Genomic DNA, 16788 nt, shown 5'->3' on the forward strand with positions numbered 1-16788 from the left:
ATGGCGCGGCAAACTGTAATAACCGAAGTGGATGCTCTACCGAGCCGATCAGAAAATGCTCTTCCCGGAATAACAGATGCTCCTCCGTCTTACGATGAGGTTATGGCATCTTCCATCTCCCAGAATCACGACTTGCCTAAAGTCGATTAACCCATCATCATCATGTCTGTATATATTCCGACCTGCAGAGAAACAAGAAACTGTAAATATGAAATCAAACAACTGTAATTGAGCGAAGTACGTTATTTATTCTTTCCTTCATGTTTTCTTTTATGATTTGTTTTGGGAAAGTTTCCACATGAGATAAGGAATAAAATAGTATTTGACAAGCTTGGCTCTTTTCTCGGAGTTATCTTTTTATGAGTTTGTTTTGTTGTTGGTTTTTTTAGTAAAATAATAATAATTTCAAATTGAACATAAATTAGGTAAATTGTATTTTTGGTTGATATTTGCACGAAAAAGGGAGGCGAAAAAGGACTTCCCTGAGAAAACGAGACAAGACCTGCATATTTTTTGTAGTAAAACAAGAAGGTTCGGGTCAGTGTTGAATTTTTTCATGGATTTAGGAACTTCAAAATGAACCGGAAGAGAAAGGAGGGTAGAAGAGTTTCAATTTTGAATTTGGATTCCAGATGTTTTTTTCACAATTTTACAGAGAAAGAGAGAGGAGAGTTAAATATATAAACTTTGAAATAAGGGAATTTTGGGAGGAACAGATGGAGCACGAACTGAAGGGAGTAAGATTTGGGAATATTGGCTGTCCTTTGCAGTTCGTCTTTTTTTTCTCGACTTGAAAAGACTTGAAAATTTATTATTTTCTGAAGTTTGACTGTGGGTAACTTAGACTTGAAAGAGAAGGATAAAAATAAGAGAAGAAGGTGGGGAATTATATAAATATGTAAAAATTAGAATAAATCTTTTTAAGAAATAATGAATTTTCGCTAATAACGAAGGCTTAATTTGAATCTATAAATTACCGCAAACGCGGGTGGAGGGAGTCTCATGTCAAGAGAGAGAGAAAGTGTTTACGGTGACCAGTCATCGTAGTCGTCCGTTTTGGACTTGAACATTGCACACGGATTCTTAACCCTAAAAAAAGATGTTTAGCTGGCTGATTCTCTCGCTGGGTGATATTTATTCTACCACTTAGGTAATCTTATTTTGGGCGCTTTCGTCGAAATAAAGCTGTTTATAAAACAAATAAATTCAATCCCGAAAATCTCATAATTCTGAAGTCGAAATGTTTTGAATGCTGATACGATATTTTAAATTTTAAAAGAAGGCTAATGCATTCAATCAGATTGCGGTTGTTATCTCTTAATCCCATGCCAAAGAAATATTCTGAAATAAGAAGAGAGGCTCTTTCTATAGGAATTCTTGGGTAGCTGAACTAACAGAAATCTTATAAGAGTATAATTACCTGTGTATAAGAAGATACATTGAATTTCGGTATTCGAAGAAGCTGACTAACCCGAAGCTACCTCCAGGGTATTTTCAAGATTTGTCCTAGAAATTGTTGAAAAACCGATTTTAATTTTGGTTTGGCTTACAGTTGCTTCTCAACACGCTGGACAGGAAGCTCAGCTGAACGGGCCAGCCGTTCGGTCTCTTCGGAAACGCTAGAGTTTGAGAGTTAAAGAGTGGCTTTTTCAAAGATCGTCTTACAATTTTTTCTCGGCAGGGAGTTGAACAACTTTGTATGAATTTAAAGGAAGTTTGATTTTCTTTCGAACTGGCTCGCTGGATGGCGATTGCGCCTCGCCTGAGTCGGAGGACAAAGCCGATCCGAAGCCAGAGCTGGAGCTTGAACTCGACAGGGAACTTGATGAACAACTCCACTCGGAGACGCCCTCCCGGGGCTGCAGAGTTGCTGTTGGCAAAATAATAACTAGATTAGGATTATTTAGTTGATGGATTTTTTGAAAGTCTTCACCTTGGTTTTCTTCTCTTAGAGTTTGTTTTATCGTATGAATCGTATGCTGGGTATGCTCGGCTTCATGACTCTCAAGAGAAGAAAGATGCGGAGCAGTCTGATTTTCGTCAGTACGTTTTGGTTTTGGAATGATTGCGCGGGGCCGCTTGATCACCCCTGCCCGAGCTGGATCGGCAATCGTTACCGCGATTTGACCGACCACTTCTTGGCCGAGTGCGGGAGCGCTAGAAAGCTTCACCAGCTTCGGGCTATTGTCGATGATCCTCTGCGGCTCCTCGTGAATGTGATGTTGAGTGATCGTAAAGGTCTCGGGCTCGCTTTCGATTACTGGCGCCTTTTCGATTTTGATTGAAACACCTTTTTGTTCTGGCGTTTTCAAGCTTCGCGACGCCCTTGAATATCAATAAAGCAACAGTTGAACGAAAGATCCTACTTTTTTCTTTCTTTGTTGCTCCACTTCCAGTCAGGATGTTGTTTGTAATGCTCCTCTTTCATCATCTTAGCTTTGTTTATGAATCTTTGCTTTTCATCACTATTCAGGGTGTTCCACCATTCGCCTGGAAAATGGTTAGATAATGTACTGATAGATAAGATGTACCTAATATTTTTGAAACGGATCGATTATCCTGCTTTGGATACATTTTGTGCACCTCCCCACGGTAGAATTTTGAAAAGAGCATGAATGCATTCATCGGACGCCTTAATTTTTGAATTAGTTTAAAATTGCACACTCAAGTTACTGTACCTGATATGGTTCTTTTTCTTAGCTTCTTTGGCAGTAAGTTGTTTGTTTCCTTGTGGCTTGCTAAAACAAAAACCATGAGCGGAAATTAAATGAGCTTGAGGTTTACCTGTCATCACTAATGCTTCTGCCAGCTTGTTCCTGAGTTGTTTCGAAACCACCATTTGACTGGTGGGTGCCGTTTTGACTGCTTGTTGAGCTGCTGCTTCTGTGTCCATTTTGTTGTTGCTGCTGCTGTTTATTGTTGTTTGGCGAGCCGCTGTGGCCATTTGAGCTTCCGTTTTCGCCAAAGCCGTTTTGCGGGTTTTTATTCGGACCTTCTTTCTTTGAGTTACTCGGATCGTACTCGTTGTTGTCTTCATTTGTTTCTCCGTTCAAGGGCTCTTCAAAGGTTTCGCCTCTTCTGGGCTTCGGGAATTCAGGCAGGAGCGAGTGCCAGGGATGGCAGACAATCATACTACTGTTGCTACTACCGCCAGAGGCGCTAGAAGTTGAGTAAGCGTTTGTGGCGTTTGAGCTGCTATTTGCTTCGGACACCGGAATGGGCGGTGAAATGTTTTCAATCGTTCCGTTTTGCTGGTGGTAGTGGTAGGGCTGGACGGAGGGTAAAGGCAAGCGTGGCAGTAGTTGGAGCGGCGACTGGACGGTCGAGAGCTTTGGCTCCGGGCGCGTCGTCGAGCTATCGCACTGGATGTGGTCGGTGATCGTCGGCGGCGACTGGCTGCGACCGGCGGGCGAGATTTCAACACGGAATTTATCGCCTGGGCCAGGTGTTGGAACTAGAAGCAAATATTGAAACTACTGTCGCGTTACTGTTTAGTTTACCGAGTGATTCGATCCCAGAGTCGTCCATGTCGCGATTTCGACATGACGATTGCGGCGTGCGGAAGGAGTCGTTGTGGAAGATGCGACCGCAAGTGGGAGTTATTACAGAGCTTCGTCCAGATTGGGACATTGGTGTTTTCGTTGACCTTGCGCTCGCTGGGGAGAAGCGTTTTGGCGAAGGACTGAAATCGGTGGTTTTTAAAATTTAGAAACTCGGAATACCTTGGAGAATAAATAGAGTTGGAAAAATGGATTCCCGTTTGTGGCGTCGTCGACCTGGAGCTATTTTTGAGCGATAAAAGAATAGAAGCCGCATCGCAATCCGTCAGAGAGGCGTTAGTCGGGATGCTTTTTAAAAGGATAAATTTTGATTGATTTGAATTTAGTTTTCAAAATGAACAAGGAAATGAAAGACCAATCCAATAAAAAATCGCGGGAGCGGGGATCTCAAGGATTAGAACGAATAAAAATTTAATCCAATTCCTGTTATCTGCGATGGAACTTGGTGGACGGGATCGATTTCCATCCTGTTTGGATCTGGCCGATAAGTGACGCGAACAGAACCCGCGCCGCTGGCTTTCCTTCACGCAATCGCCCTAAATTAAAAATTAATTCCGCAAATATAAACTCTTCTTCTGACCTTAGAGCAAAGTCTCCTCCACTGTTTGCCGTTGAACTTTTTTCGCACGCCGGTTGGTTGAGTTACGACTTCGCCTTTTCGATACTTGTGGGTGTAATTCGACGGCTGGCTGGTGATCGAGTTGACTGAGTCGGGCCTGTCGAGGGAGGAGATGTCGTGCGGGGTAATGCTCTGCGTGGGGGTGTTTATCAAGGAGGTGCCGTTGCCGTTCGCGAGGGGGCACTCGCCCGGTTCGTACTTTGGTATCACTTCTTCGATTTCTTCGTCTTCGTTCTCGGACCCACTGTATTCTTCCTGAAAGAATGGTGTGAGAAAATTGCTAACAAACAGTTTCAAACTTTTGAAGAATCGAGAAGGATCATACGACAGAATGTGTAAGAACAAGTTCCGTTTCTACTTTTCAGGTGCCTATTTTAAATAAAAGGACAAGCTGGCAATCGAGTTAGATAGAGAGCGGGGATTACCTTTTTATCTTTCCGTTGGCAGGGAGCATCAAGTTGTCTTCCGGGCAGACTTCCATGCCCCTTGACGTCTTTCGCACCCGTTTCATGATTTGCTTGTTGTCGGGCGCCGACTTCCATGGCGGCTCGAAGGGCCTCAACTGGTCCGCCCTAATCCGCAGCTGAAATGCATTATCAGAAAACGTGTGTGTGTTTGGCTCCTTGAGCTTTTCTGCTTATTAGCGCTAGCTTGATCTATTTTCGAAGAGACTTACTGTTCGATCAATTGGATCAGGATTCTCAACAGGACAGGGATCGAGCTGGACGTGCCAGTAATCGCCATCCCGGCTGATCACTGTGCATTCCTTGTACGTGTCCTTGCTTACAGCTACGGCAGCGCGCATGTTCGCTTTGTATTGCACGTGGGGATCGTATTGATCATTCAGCAGCTAGATATAATCATCAGTTTAGATTAAACTGTTCCGTACTGATTGTAATCGTGGATCCTGTTGGAACTTATAAAATACAGAAATAGAGATTACGTGTATTTGTCATCGCTGACGTTTTGGATGGGCACTGGCCCCAGGACGTGTCAGTTTGAAATTCCAAGGCTATTTCTGGATAACTACAGCTTAACAGCTCGTGAGAGCGACTGTATGCACAGTTGCTTTTCGTGAATAGCCGTGGAATGCAAATTGACTTGCCCCGAAACGGCCCGTGCCCAAACTCACTCGTTGAACTTGGCCAAACAAGTGTACAAATGAAGTCAAATACACACACATAGACCCTGTTTCCGAGTGACAGAAGTTCAAACAAGACCTCTAGGATTCAACAATTCTAAAAAATTCAAGGCAACAATTCAATTTCAAGCCGGATTGTTTTCGACATAAGCCGCTATCAATTTCAAAATGCTACATCGGTACATCGGGGCAGAAATGCTAGAAGAAACGTTCTAGCGTCCAGCTAAAGTCCCCTTGATCTGACGGGTCAGCCAGAGCCGCGCCTTAGATAATCCACCACCAGTGTTTTAAAGAAACGCTCTTACCATGCATAAGTCGCCCATCGGCTCGGAGAAAAACGTTAAATTGGTGTCGCCGGCCATCATTACTCCAACGGCGCCGTCGTCTTTGACCTCCTGGACTTGGGCGGTGCGGAAGGTGTCGCCGCGCCGCGCCAGCACCTTGAGACCGAGACATTTCGAAAGCTCCTGGTGGTTGCGGCGAGCTTCGTCCGACTTCTTCGATGTTACGGAGCCGAATAGACTTCGAGGGTTGGGCCGGCTGGGAGTCACCGGTTGCGGTTGGTTTGGAGTCGCTTGATTTTGGTCAGCCCCGTCTGATGGAGAAGCACGGTACAGGCACACCCCACCAGCGCCGACTCCTGAAGGTATTTTTAGCACATTGTCATTTCATGTTACCCTGATTCTAATATTTTAAACGACGTTCAGAATATTCTGTTGTATTTACTCGATCTAAAATGCATATGCATTTTTTATATTTTCTCGACTGGAACAATATTCCATGATAGATCAACTACCGTACTGGCTCTAGTACAGTAAATAATCTAATGTGACAAAGGTTCATTTCAACTGGCATTGATTTTAGTTGAAAAAAGGCTGAGCACCGGCGGGCCTCGGATCGAACCACTTCGATACTGTATAATTTCTCCAAGAACTTACGTTGTATTGAAAATTAATAAAACAGCGCAAAAGTGGTTCGATTTCAATTTTCGTCTTGTCGATCGATAAGTGATGATGTAAAATATTTCTTCTAACATGAAAGTATTACTGTATAAAAAAGATAAGAAGAGTAGTTCGACCCTCAAATCTCAAATCTAAAATCAATCTCAAATCACTTTCATACTCATACAGTAATTTTTGTGCTTCAAATCTTACTCTATGACTATGCAACAGGTTCGATTCGAAATAAAATCATCAGACAATTAAAGATTTGAGGATAGAACTACTTTTATACAGTAATACTTTCTAGTTGGAAGAAATATTTTACGTAGCCATCACTAATTGATCGACTTGGTATAATTGAATTAGACCATCTTTGCGCTGTTTTCATAATTTTCAAAAAAAAGTCAGTTCTTTCAGAAATTATACAGTATTGAAAGACTTCAGCACTGCTCTTAGCAAGAAACAAGATAGAATCAATTCTGATAAAAAAAACTAATACTGTAGTAGTAAAGCAGGTCCTTTGAATATGGCGAGAGAAGAAGATCAATCTAATTGGCTCAAGAATTTGGATAATTTCGAAAGCTTCCGTAATTACCGGGCAATGAGCTTCCGTCTTTTGTATGCGCGCGCGCTCTGAGTATCGCCAAGTGGCGCCCTCGCCCAGAGAAATCGCGATAAGCCAGAAAACCATTTCAAGCGCATAAAAATGAGCTTCAAATTACTAGTTTTTTCTTTTCAAAATTCTAACTTTGTCGAACGGTTTTGAGCATTAGAAAGAAAACTAGAAGTTTTGGAAAGGCTATTACAGTACATAATTATTTTTATTTAACTTTTGACGACTTGTTTTCAAGGCGAATAATATTGAGATAGCTCACGGGCGAAAGAAGCTTAAATTTTTTTTCTATTTCAAAAATAAGGCTCTTATGTTTGTTTAAAAACTAACCATTTCTAATTTTGACAAAGGATAAGTTGTAAAGATGTCATTATTGAATTGAAGTCTTAGTCAGCGGGATTAAGGGTGTCAACAACAGCTGAAGATTACGCTTGGTCGAAGTGCTAACCTAGGAGCGAAATAGTGGAAATTAAGAAAAGTTGTAAAAACTCAATGAATGAAAAATATAAATGACTAAAATGTTCAGTTAAAATTTAAATTATTGAAAAATCACTTCTTTGGGAATGAAAAAGTCAGTGTTTCTATCTGAAAACTCGTAAAAATAAAGCTAAAGATTACTGGGAACCAGATTGAAAATCAAAAATAAGCTCGATTTTGCAGCAGAAAGCAAATTTTTAAATGAAAACAATATCATTTTTTAGTAACAAATTTTAACCCAAAATCGGCAGTTAACCTGAAGTTTGGCTTGGCAGCTGGTGAAATGCGGATTTGAGCGGGGCCGTGTCTGTGGGTGGGTTGGGCTGTAGTATCTGGTGACTCTGAGTGGTGGTTAGCTTCGACATGGTTGGGCCCGAGCCACTGTATTCTTGCTTCTACTGTGTTCTCTTCATCCGAAGGCTAACCCGAACCAGCTCGCGTCCGAATTCAATCACTAAAAAAGGGCTTCGGTTAATTTCGGGCCATTTGGTTGGAGAGAGAGAGACCAGGAGGCTGGTTTACGCTCTGGCCGGATTGCCAGTGAATGGGATTGAATGGGACGGGCGAGGGGCGCTGATTGGCCGAGCCCGCCCCCTAGTACGCTCATTCGCCGCGGAGAGCTAATCAGTCGAATTACTGGCCCCGAAGTGAGGGGGTCCGAACAACGGACCGAACCAAACGCACTGCAGCGCCCTACTCGGCGGCGAAGCAGCTAATCCCCGCCCGGCGCAACGCCAAGGGGGTCCGCAGCCAATCGCCAATACTGACGACCCCCGGTTTTAGGAGAGTAGAGACCCCAGCCGCCTGTTACCGAATTTTCGCGACATCTAGTGATGCACAATCAACCACTTGAAGGCGCCAAAGTTATTTTTTGAAAATCTCCAAAAATGCCATGAATCCTTCAAAATCAAAGAAATTTTAATGCAAATAATTATTAAATTTTTTTATAAAATATTTTATCTAAAACTCTTATTTTCCTATAATCTCATCTTTTTTTTTGAGGAAATTTCTTCGAAAAGTCTTTTTTTTTAATTTTTTCTTTATAATTTTAATTGTCTTCTTTCTTTTTCTTGGAATAGAAGGTCCAATCTGTTACTTTTGATTTAAAAATGGGAAATAGCCCGAGGCGAGTGTCCATGGCTCTAAATTTTCGTCTCGAAAACCGGCTCGCTCAAGTGGCAGCCCTTAGTCTGACAGTGAAAGAGAGATTAAGGGGTCCGCAGCGCTCGTACGCGGATACACACGAGTCCGGACTCCGGCCGAGTCATTAAGGGTGTCCCCGCGTTCGTAGCGTTAGAAAGTCTTTGTTCCCACGAGTTAGGGAGTGCACGTGATTGCTTTGCGCTTACGTCTTTTTTTGTCCGAAGCGGATCTGAATAAATAGTCGCCCAGATTCCTCGGAATAGTTAAATTTGACATTTTTTCAGAAATCAAAAAGGCGCACCGAAACCAATCAAAGCCCAAATAGAAAAATACTCCACTCAACTCAACTCCAATTCATAAGCTCAAAAAAATTGATCCACGCGCCTGAGGCAAGAGCAGAAGAAGATAAAAAAAGGGAGGAAAAAGGGAAGATCATTGAATCGAAGGGGCAATTATGTGTGGCATATTTGCGTATGTAAATCATCAGGAAATGTGTTTTCGATTTATATCTTATTGATTAAACACATCAACTCAATAATGATTAATTTTTCTAATAAAAAAATCATTCAAAAAACTCATCAAAAGACTCCAAAAACACTCGATGAAATACTCAAAACTCTTCTGAACGGACTCGGACGACTGGAACTCAGGAATCGACTCAGATAGATAACCTTACTTCTGAACTCTGTTTTCATCGTTATTTTTACTTTTTCTTTTGCGCATTTCCTGCTGCCCGGAAATGCGACGAGCATAATTGCGCCGGAACGAAGTTGTTTAGAAAGTATGCTTGGGGTTTGTTTAAAACTTAAACACTGTTTGAGTTCTTTCGCTCGCTAGAATTTTTTTGCGTTAGTAATTTTGGACTACAGTGGTAATTTTGAATACCTGGGACTTAGGGCTTTGAAAAGGCGAGGCTAATCTCTCCGACAAAAGGGGAATTTTAGAAATCAGTCGACAATAGAGGATGCGACTCAGCTGGGGTGGCCTTCGATCTGTACGATGATGATGGAGACTGCGCCATTGCCACCGCGAAATGCCCCGGAAAGGTAATCATTCTCGTAATTATCGAATGATTGATGACGGGATCAATGATCCTTGTTATTTTTTTTTCTCGAAAATCAAGGAATGGAAATTTTTCGTGACACTTTTTTACCCATTGATTCGCTCAAAATTTGCTCGAAACCTTAATTTTGGGGTTGGGTTAGGGTCAAAATCGAAGAAGAAAGAAAGCTGGGGTTACTGAAAATCATCCCATCCAAGTAAATTTCTTTATGAAAAAAGAAAAAAGGAAGAGTTAGAATTGATAAAATAAAGCCCTGTTTCCTCAAAATATCAATTTAGACCGCGAATTTAATTGAAACGAGCATTGTTTTTATGAACATAAGATTGAATTTGTGCGCAAGCCCTTGAGGAAATGGCGAATAATATCCCCCGGCTGCGACAAGCGTGATTGATGCATCCCATAAATAATAGTACATCGCGCCAAATAAAGCGCCAAAACCAGCGTAAAACATGCGCTACTCGTGCTCTCAAATAAACAAAAAAACGCGCGTAGTAAGAAAAAGAATGACGCTGATTTCTTTTTATAGATGCTTATTCTTAAATCATCGGGAAAGGTAATTAAACACTCGCTTTTGCATGTTGCATGAACTTTGACTCATTTATCAAAAAAATACAAACTAACCCGCTAGCGCCATCTGTACTTATCATTCATTCAAATAGACGCTTTAAATATAATACTGTTAGCTAACCTCATTAGCATATATTTCTACCGAGATGCTCAAGTGTTCTTATTTCCAGGTGGAGGAGCTCAAGAGCCAGCTGAAAAATATTGAAGTCGACTTCGAGGATGAGTATTCTCAGGAACGGCTTTCTCATCGAAAATAGAATCCGGAATAGCTGCTTCGAAGCTTCTTAAAATGGCTAATTTGCGAAAGTTAGGTGATCCGAATCATCAATTGAAAAAATTATTCTTCGAATCATCTGCGAAAGTTTCTAGCAGAGAAAGCCCTCGAAAAGCACATCGGGATTGCCCACACTCGCTGGGCCACGCACGGGCCAGTTTCGACGGTAAATTCCCATCCGCACACCTCCGGTGCCAATAATGAGTTTGTGGTCATCCACAATGGCGTCATTTCCAACTGCGAGACCTTGAGGAAATATCTCGTCTCAAAAGGTTAGCCTTTCTTTGAAGCTTGCTTTTGCTGAGAGTCATTTAAAATTAAGGGTATACCTTCGAGTCCGATACTGATACAGAATGCATTCCTCTCCTACTGCATTACATTTGGAAACAAAGCGAGGAGAAAGAAGAGCAAACTCTTGTGAATCTTGTGGAAAAAGTCATGACTCAGTTGGAAGGAACCTTTGCCATCGTTGTCAAGTCAGCTGTATTCCCCAATCAGCTAGTCGCTGCTAGAAGAGGAAGCCCCCTTCTTCTCGGAGTAAAGTCTTCTTCTTCCGCCACCCTCGATCACATTCCAGTTTATAATCAACAAATGAAGAGTGGCAACCGTGGCCATCTTCTCAAAACGGGACAGCTTGCTGCTGGCAGGAAAGGTTTTTTCAGTTTATTTGGTAAAATATTGTCGAAAACAGACGAAACATTGGCAAAAATTATTTGAAGACGGACAGTTTTTTGTTCATAGAATAAGCTGTTGATGGATCGTACTGGATAAAATAGTAGTTGAACTCTCGATGTGGCTGTATTTGGGTAAATGATCAGCCTTAGCATTTTTCTACTTGAATTCTTTTTGAACCCTTTCCTTACGCAGGAGAAACATGAGGGTAATTCCAGCTACAGCAATCACTATAAACGTTTCGTGATAGGATAATAGTTGTAGAATTACCTGTCGTTAGCAACAGAAGTATTCCTCGTATAATTTTACTCATCTTTTGTCATTCAATTCTGTCAAAATAATAGTCTTTCTCGTTAATCTAGAACTCACGTAAGATTTTCCTCCAAGAACTATCCTAGGAAAACGATTCAAAACCTCCTTTAAAGCCGCAGCTATAAAAAGCAATGGAAAGAAGAATGTCCTCCAACAACTATTTCAAACGAGAACGCACCATTTCCGGATCTTCTTGTCATTCCGTCGATTCCAACGCCTCCGTAGACGGTGGAAAAGTACAGCTCATGTCAGCAAAACTCAAGTCTTCTGAAATTCAAGAAGAGAGTTCCGCGGAACTTTCATCTGCGGATGATTTGATGCATAATATTGAATATTTTGTGTCCAACGATGCCCAGCCCATTTTGAGTCACACAAACAGGTTTTTGTATTTTTGATTGTATCAAATTCTCAAATTGGTTGTATTCAGAATCATCTTCCTTGAAGATGGCGATTTGGCTTCAATTGTAGATGGTAGTTTGATGCTTCAGCGAGTTGGCGAAGATGAACGGCGAGAATTTGCCGATTTTAGCGAAGTAGAGAGCGAAATACAGCAACTGATGAAGGGAGATTACCCGACTTTTATGATCAAGGAAATCAAGGAACAGCCAGAAACGATCGTCAATGTCTCAAGAGGAAGGGTGAATTACGAAGAGTCGAGTGTGGCTCTTGGAGGACTGAGCAAACATATTGGAGAAATTAAAAGATCCAGGTGAGTCTTCCTTGATTTCATTAAACTCATCAGCGCCAAGGCGAATCGTGATTCTTGGATGTGGAACATCTAATCATGCTGCCATTGCTGCCAGACAGCTGATCGAGGAAATGTCTGATTTACCAGTGACAGTCGATGTCGCTTCGGACTTCGTGGACCGCTCGGGAGCCATTTACAGAGACGATGTTGTCATTTTCGTTTCTCAAAGTGGAGAAACTGCTGACACTCTTTCTGCGCTCAATTATGCTAAAAAAGAGAGGATGCCTTCTTGTTGGTGTGACGAATACTGTCGGATCCACCATCTCCAGGTCAGAAACAGAGGTGAATACAGAGCTTTAACAGTCATTCAGGGAGACAGATTGTGGAATTCACTGCAACGCTGGACAAGAAATTGGCGTCGCCTCGACAAAAACATTTTCCGCCCAGTTCACAGTTCTGGTTCTTTTCGCTCTTCTTCTCAGTGAAGGGAGATTTTCAAAGCGAAAGCGATACACGGAAATTCTGCAGAACTTGAAAAAGCTCCCAGGTTCAAACAACAAGTCTCTTTTTTTCTGACTGTATTCAGCTCAAATACAGGAGACACTTGCTCTTGAAGAACAATGCAAAGAAATCGCAAAGCTTTGGAAGGATAAAACATCCGTTTTGATGATGGCTAGGGGCTACAACTTTGCGAATGTGCTTGAAGGAGCTTTGGTAATCCTTACAGTAATTAAATTTGATTAATCTTTTTCAGAAATTGAAAGAAGTCGCAAATCTGTTCGCAGAAGGAATTTTGACCGGAGAACTAAAGCACGGACCGTTGGCTCTCGTCGAACACGATCTTCCAATGCTGATGATCGTCTGCGACGACAACACTTTTTGACAAGTGTATGAATGCTGTTCAGCAAGTCACAGCCAGAGGGGTAAGTCTTCGTCAAAATCTGTAGGAAAATAATTCGTGATAAAGGGAAAACCGGTTATCATCTGCGATCGACATCTAAAACCTAAGCTTGAGAAGTTCTCTGATCATCTTTTGCTCCTTCCGGAAACGACTGATTGCTTGAAAGGTTTTGAAAATTATATCTTCAACTACCAATCGTGTTTATTTCAGGTCTTTTGAGCGTGGTACCACTGCAACTTCTCGCTTACCATGTAGCCACTCTTCGGGGACATAATGTAAGATTTACTTTTGAAGCTTTTGTTGATGAAAAATTTAAAGGTTGACTTTCCCAGAGCCTTGGCAAAATCGCTCGCTGTCGAATAAGAAGAAAAAAAATGAGCTGCAATAAATTTTCAATCGGAGAGCGCATCGTACGACAACAACAATCAAACAAAATCTGTGCAAAACTTCAGTTCATAAGTGCTTAAATAAAATCAGTTGCTCGACGAAGATCCTTTGCTTTCTCGAATTTTGAAGATTTCAATAAAAGATTTGAAACATTAGTTTTTGCTAGCGGTTGTTTCGTCACACCATTCTTGAGATGAACGATGTTTACTTACCCATAGCAGTGGCTTAATCGCTAGCAAAATTTTTGAGTTGTTATAAATCTTTAACCAAAGAGACTCTTCGGAAGAGTGGCATAAGCAAACAAATAAAATCTCCACAACTCTTCAGCTCACAAGTGCTTTGGGTTAACGCGAAATGCGCGAGCTGAGGCGTCGACTTCCATATAGATGTACGAACAGTTTTCGGGTGTCGTAATATTTCGGACATATTGGAGAAATCAAAGGATCCAGGTGAGTCTTCCTTGATCTCACAAAAACTCATAAGCGCCAAATTGAATCGTGATTCTTTTCTCGCAAACTCAGGGTTAGGGCCTCCTCTGTAGGACACGGTAGCCTGGCTACCAAGAACGGTGTGAACTTTGCCATATGATGTAGGTGATTGTAGAGTCTACATTGTAGATAGATCTGTCAAACAAATCTATTGATCAAAAGTTTTGATTTTCATACCAGCAAAGTTTTCAGCAGCAAAATTTTCAATGAACAACAGAGAACTTATTCTTATTTGGCGAAGTTCAAAATGAAAAACAGTATCCACTTTGCTCTTCAAATAATTTTCCTGGAAAAGATTTGAAATTAACTTGAGCGTAACTTCATCATAAATACACAACAATATTGAAACCTTTGAAAAAGATAACCGCTGGAATTTGCTTTCTATTAACATTTGGAAATGTCATCGTATTTAATTTTTCATCCTCAAATTCTAAATACCCACCAATTGAAAAAGTAACTCGAAAGAACATTTATATTTCTGCGTCTTTTCGATCTGGTTCCTCTTTTCTTGGGTCTATATTTGACCAAAATCCTGATTTTCTTTATGAATGGCTTTTCATCTCATTACTTGCAATAAGTTGCAAATGACTAAAAAAACTTTTTAACTGTTTCATGAAAATCGATAGATAAAGCCAAAGTACTTTGAGCCCCTTACAGGAAGTCTCACTGAAAGACTAGAAATTTTAGAAGAAGCATTCAGTTGTAAACTCCCTAAGAATCGCAGAGATAATCCTCAAGATCGTCATCAACTGTCTCATACAATCGGGCATTGGTATGGATCAGCGTGGGTCAGCAAGTCATCTTCAGTTAGGTTAGGGTTTGATCAGAAGTTATTGTTCAATAAGACTGCTGACCCCTATGAATCAGTGACACTTTGTAGCCCGCCATTTTGTCCGCAATCAAAAATGTGGTGCAAGAAATGTAAGGATCCTTTCAAAACTCCAGAAGGAGAAGAAAAACTGATCGAATTTTGCAAAGAGAAAAAGGGCGTTGCAATCAAAGAATTTCGTCTCGATGGCCCAGAAGATCTCTACCACTTGCTAGAGCCAGAGATGAACTTGAAAATCATTCGTCTGGTTAGAGACCCGAGAAGCATGTTTTTATCACGAAGAAAATTGGGCAAAGAATACCACAATGGGCAGACGGTTGAAAAGATTACAGTAAATACCGCTGGTCTGGGACGGTCCTAATTCACGAAAGCGTCCCAAAACAGCAGGATTTTCGCATTCGACTCTCGGGCGCCACTTTCGCTTTCGGGGTAAAGCGGTCAGTTTAAAAACACCCGCCGTAGGCGATTGCCTTTGATCCTTATTTCGCCCGACCGTCCCAAACTAGCAGGATTTTTGAGCGTCCCAAACCAGCGGTATTTACTGTACTGATGATTGCGAAAAAACATTGAGTTTCTTTGTTGATTCCGAGATTGAAAAGCAGCTCATATTTATTCGTTACGAAGATATATCCAGATTTCCGACTGAATTGACAATTGATATTTATGAAAGGCTTCAAATCGAGATGAAAGATGATTTCCTTGAGAAGTTTTATCAAGCTACTCATTCAGGAAAGGACCAAGAGTATCTGAACTTGAATTTTAGACCGTAATTAATTATGGGTATTTGAGCTTCAATGTTGGATTCTTTACAAGAGAAGAGAAGTTCTTTTAGTATCAATAAAGGCAAAACTGATGATGAACTTTTTGACGAATGGAAAAAGGGGCTAGAAGATGGAAAATTCAGTACTTCAGAGATTCAAACAATCGAAAAAAGATGCAAAGCCATGATGAAATTATTTGGATACAGAACAAATGTGTTGATGAAGCCGAACGTCACGTCGGTAGAAAAGAATTGGCGTCCGATTGATCCAAAGATTCTAGCTCCACCAATTTAGTTAATTATTTCTTTATTTTCGAAGTATTTTTTTGTTAATAAAATTGTCAGAAGTTGTGATCAGGGTTCGGTATTTTGAATTCGCGAAATTATTCGTTTTTCATTTGAATTTCTATTTATTCGTTTACGAATATTCTCTATTGAGCGAATATGCAAAACGAATAAAAACGAATTTTCTCGGAGAATTTTTCAGAAATTCAGCGAATTTCTCAAATATTCGCTCTGCCGCGTGCTCTGATTGGTCGGGCTTTCACGTTGCGCAGCCTATGATTTTATCTTCACCGCCTAAATAACCTAATAGCTCACGGGCGCCACCCTTTTCTCACCCGCGGCCCTGGAGTTTAGCCAATCCAGGGCCTGGACGCTCAATTTAGAGCGAATATTCGCGCGAATATGCAATTCGCTAACATTCGCTCATTCGCTTAGAAAAAGAGCATATTCGTCAAGTGTAATGGCGAATTTCTCGACGAATTCAAAATACCGAACCCTGGTTGTGATATCACTTTGATGTTTCTAAGCAAATAAGCAACACTTTACGGATATCGTAATATTGATCATTCGAGGAGCTAAAACTATCAGCAAAGAGAGGCGTCGCTATTTTGCAAATATTCGCCTGAGCATAATCCGCGAATTTTCGCGAAATTCACACATCACTGAGCGCGTGATAAGGAATGCAGCCTGATAACAGCGGAATTCCCTCTCCAAAATTTTTGATTCCGCTTCAAAATTACAAATCTCGCTCATTTCTTGACAAATTAAGGGAGCGTCTCATCAGCAATCAGGTTTCTCCGCCATAATTTGTTTTATTTGGCGCCAAATAAAGCCTTTATTGAATACTCAATGTTCGTTAATGATTTCACAACATGCTTGGTGACATCTTACATGGTGCAAATTTGAACATGCCGAGCACAGCAGACCTTTCTGTTAGATTCAATTGCTTCAATAATATTGAAAACAATTGTTTCATTAGAAGAACATGATTCCATTAGGAATGTCCTCGACTCAAAAAGGCGAGTTCTCCAGTTCTGATTTTTGACTCAGAAAGGGAGAAATTTGAGA

General features: G+C 41.1%; 4 protein-coding genes across 4 annotated transcripts; 3 read left to right on the forward strand and 1 right to left on the reverse strand.

Annotated features, from left to right (window-relative positions):
- Positions 1-410: 410 nt before the first annotated feature.
- Positions 411-7833, reverse strand: LOC145696056 (protein capicua homolog). Its single transcript, XM_081773042.1, has 17 exons — positions 7608-7833; positions 5626-5960; positions 4856-5029; positions 4606-4762; positions 4141-4436; positions 3984-4096; positions 3723-3848; positions 3501-3682; positions 2785-3454; positions 2679-2738; positions 2532-2632; positions 2367-2490; positions 1934-2325; positions 1666-1888; positions 1551-1619; positions 1421-1506; positions 411-1089 (listed from the first exon to the last, which is right to left on the reverse strand). The coding sequence occupies exons 1-16, from the start codon at positions 7714-7716 to the stop codon at positions 1467-1469; spliced, it is 3171 nt and encodes a 1056-aa protein (XP_081629168.1). The 5' UTR covers positions 7717-7833; the 3' UTR covers positions 411-1089; positions 1421-1466.
- A 1244-nt stretch (positions 7834-9077) lies between these two features.
- Positions 9078-11617, forward strand: LOC145696075 (glutamine--fructose-6-phosphate aminotransferase [isomerizing] 1-like). The gene is made up of 7 exons (XM_081773061.1): positions 9078-9142; positions 9454-9540; positions 10084-10110; positions 10295-10355; positions 10512-10670; positions 10721-11035; positions 11485-11617. The coding sequence occupies exons 3-7, from the start codon at positions 10084-10086 to the stop codon at positions 11505-11507; spliced, it is 585 nt and encodes a 194-aa protein (XP_081629187.1). The 5' UTR covers positions 9078-9142; positions 9454-9540; the 3' UTR covers positions 11508-11617.
- Positions 11512-12784, forward strand: LOC145696066 (glutamine--fructose-6-phosphate aminotransferase [isomerizing] 2-like). Its single transcript, XM_081773052.1, has 5 exons — positions 11512-11761; positions 11810-12091; positions 12132-12399; positions 12442-12617; positions 12657-12784. The coding sequence occupies exons 1-4, from the start codon at positions 11514-11516 to the stop codon at positions 12553-12555; spliced, it is 912 nt and encodes a 303-aa protein (XP_081629178.1). The 5' UTR covers positions 11512-11513; the 3' UTR covers positions 12556-12617; positions 12657-12784.
- A 169-nt stretch (positions 12785-12953) lies between these two features.
- LOC145696073 (glutamine--fructose-6-phosphate aminotransferase [isomerizing] 2-like) lies at positions 12954-13454 on the forward strand. The gene is made up of 4 exons (XM_081773060.1): positions 12954-12993; positions 13038-13137; positions 13182-13246; positions 13290-13454. The coding sequence occupies exons 1-4, from the start codon at positions 12961-12963 to the stop codon at positions 13332-13334; spliced, it is 243 nt and encodes an 80-aa protein (XP_081629186.1). The 5' UTR covers positions 12954-12960; the 3' UTR covers positions 13335-13454.
- The last annotated feature ends 3334 nt before the right edge of the window (positions 13455-16788 follow it).

The sequence above is a fragment of the Oikopleura dioica genome, chromosome 2 (genome assembly GCF_907165135.1).
Source record: "Oikopleura dioica chromosome 2, OKI2018_I68_1.0, whole genome shotgun sequence".
NCBI classification, from domain to species: Eukaryota; Metazoa; Chordata; class Appendicularia; order Copelata; family Oikopleuridae; genus Oikopleura; species Oikopleura dioica.

Coding starts and splice junctions, on each gene's coding strand:
- LOC145696056 (XM_081773042.1), bottom strand. CDS start 7,716: ATGTCGAAGCTAACCACCACTCAGAGTCACCAGATACTACAGCCCAAC. Junction 5,961..7,607: donor GCTGCCAAGCCAAACTTCAG/GTTAACTGCCGA, acceptor AAATACCTTCAG/GAGTCGGCGCTGGTGGGGTG. Junction 2,491..2,531: donor ATCCGTTTCAAAAATATTAG/GTACATCTTATC, acceptor ACCATTTTCCAG/GCGAATGGTGGAACACCCTG.
- LOC145696073 (XM_081773060.1), top strand. CDS start 12,961: ATGAATGCTGTTCAGCAAGTCACAGCCAGAGGG. Junction 13,138..13,181: donor AACGACTGATTGCTTGAAAG/GTTTTGAAAATT, acceptor TGTTTATTTCAG/GTCTTTTGAGCGTGGTACCA. Junction 13,247..13,289: donor CCACTCTTCGGGGACATAAT/GTAAGATTTACT, acceptor AAAAATTTAAAG/GTTGACTTTCCCAGAGCCTT.
- LOC145696066 (XM_081773052.1), top strand. CDS start 11,514: ATGGAAAGAAGAATGTCCTCCAACAACTATTTCAAACGAGAACGCACC. Junction 11,762..11,809: donor ATTTTGAGTCACACAAACAG/GTTTTTGTATTT, acceptor GGTTGTATTCAG/AATCATCTTCCTTGAAGATG. Junction 12,400..12,441: donor GTCGGATCCACCATCTCCAG/GTCAGAAACAGA, acceptor ACAGTCATTCAG/GGAGACAGATTGTGGAATTC.
- LOC145696075 (XM_081773061.1), top strand. CDS start 10,084: ATGCTTATTCTTAAATCATCGGGAAAG. Junction 10,111..10,294: donor TTCTTAAATCATCGGGAAAG/GTAATTAAACAC, acceptor TCTTATTTCCAG/GTGGAGGAGCTCAAGAGCCA. Junction 10,356..10,511: donor CTTCGAGGATGAGTATTCTC/AGGAACGGCTTT, acceptor AAGCCCTCGAAA/AGCACATCGGGATTGCCCAC.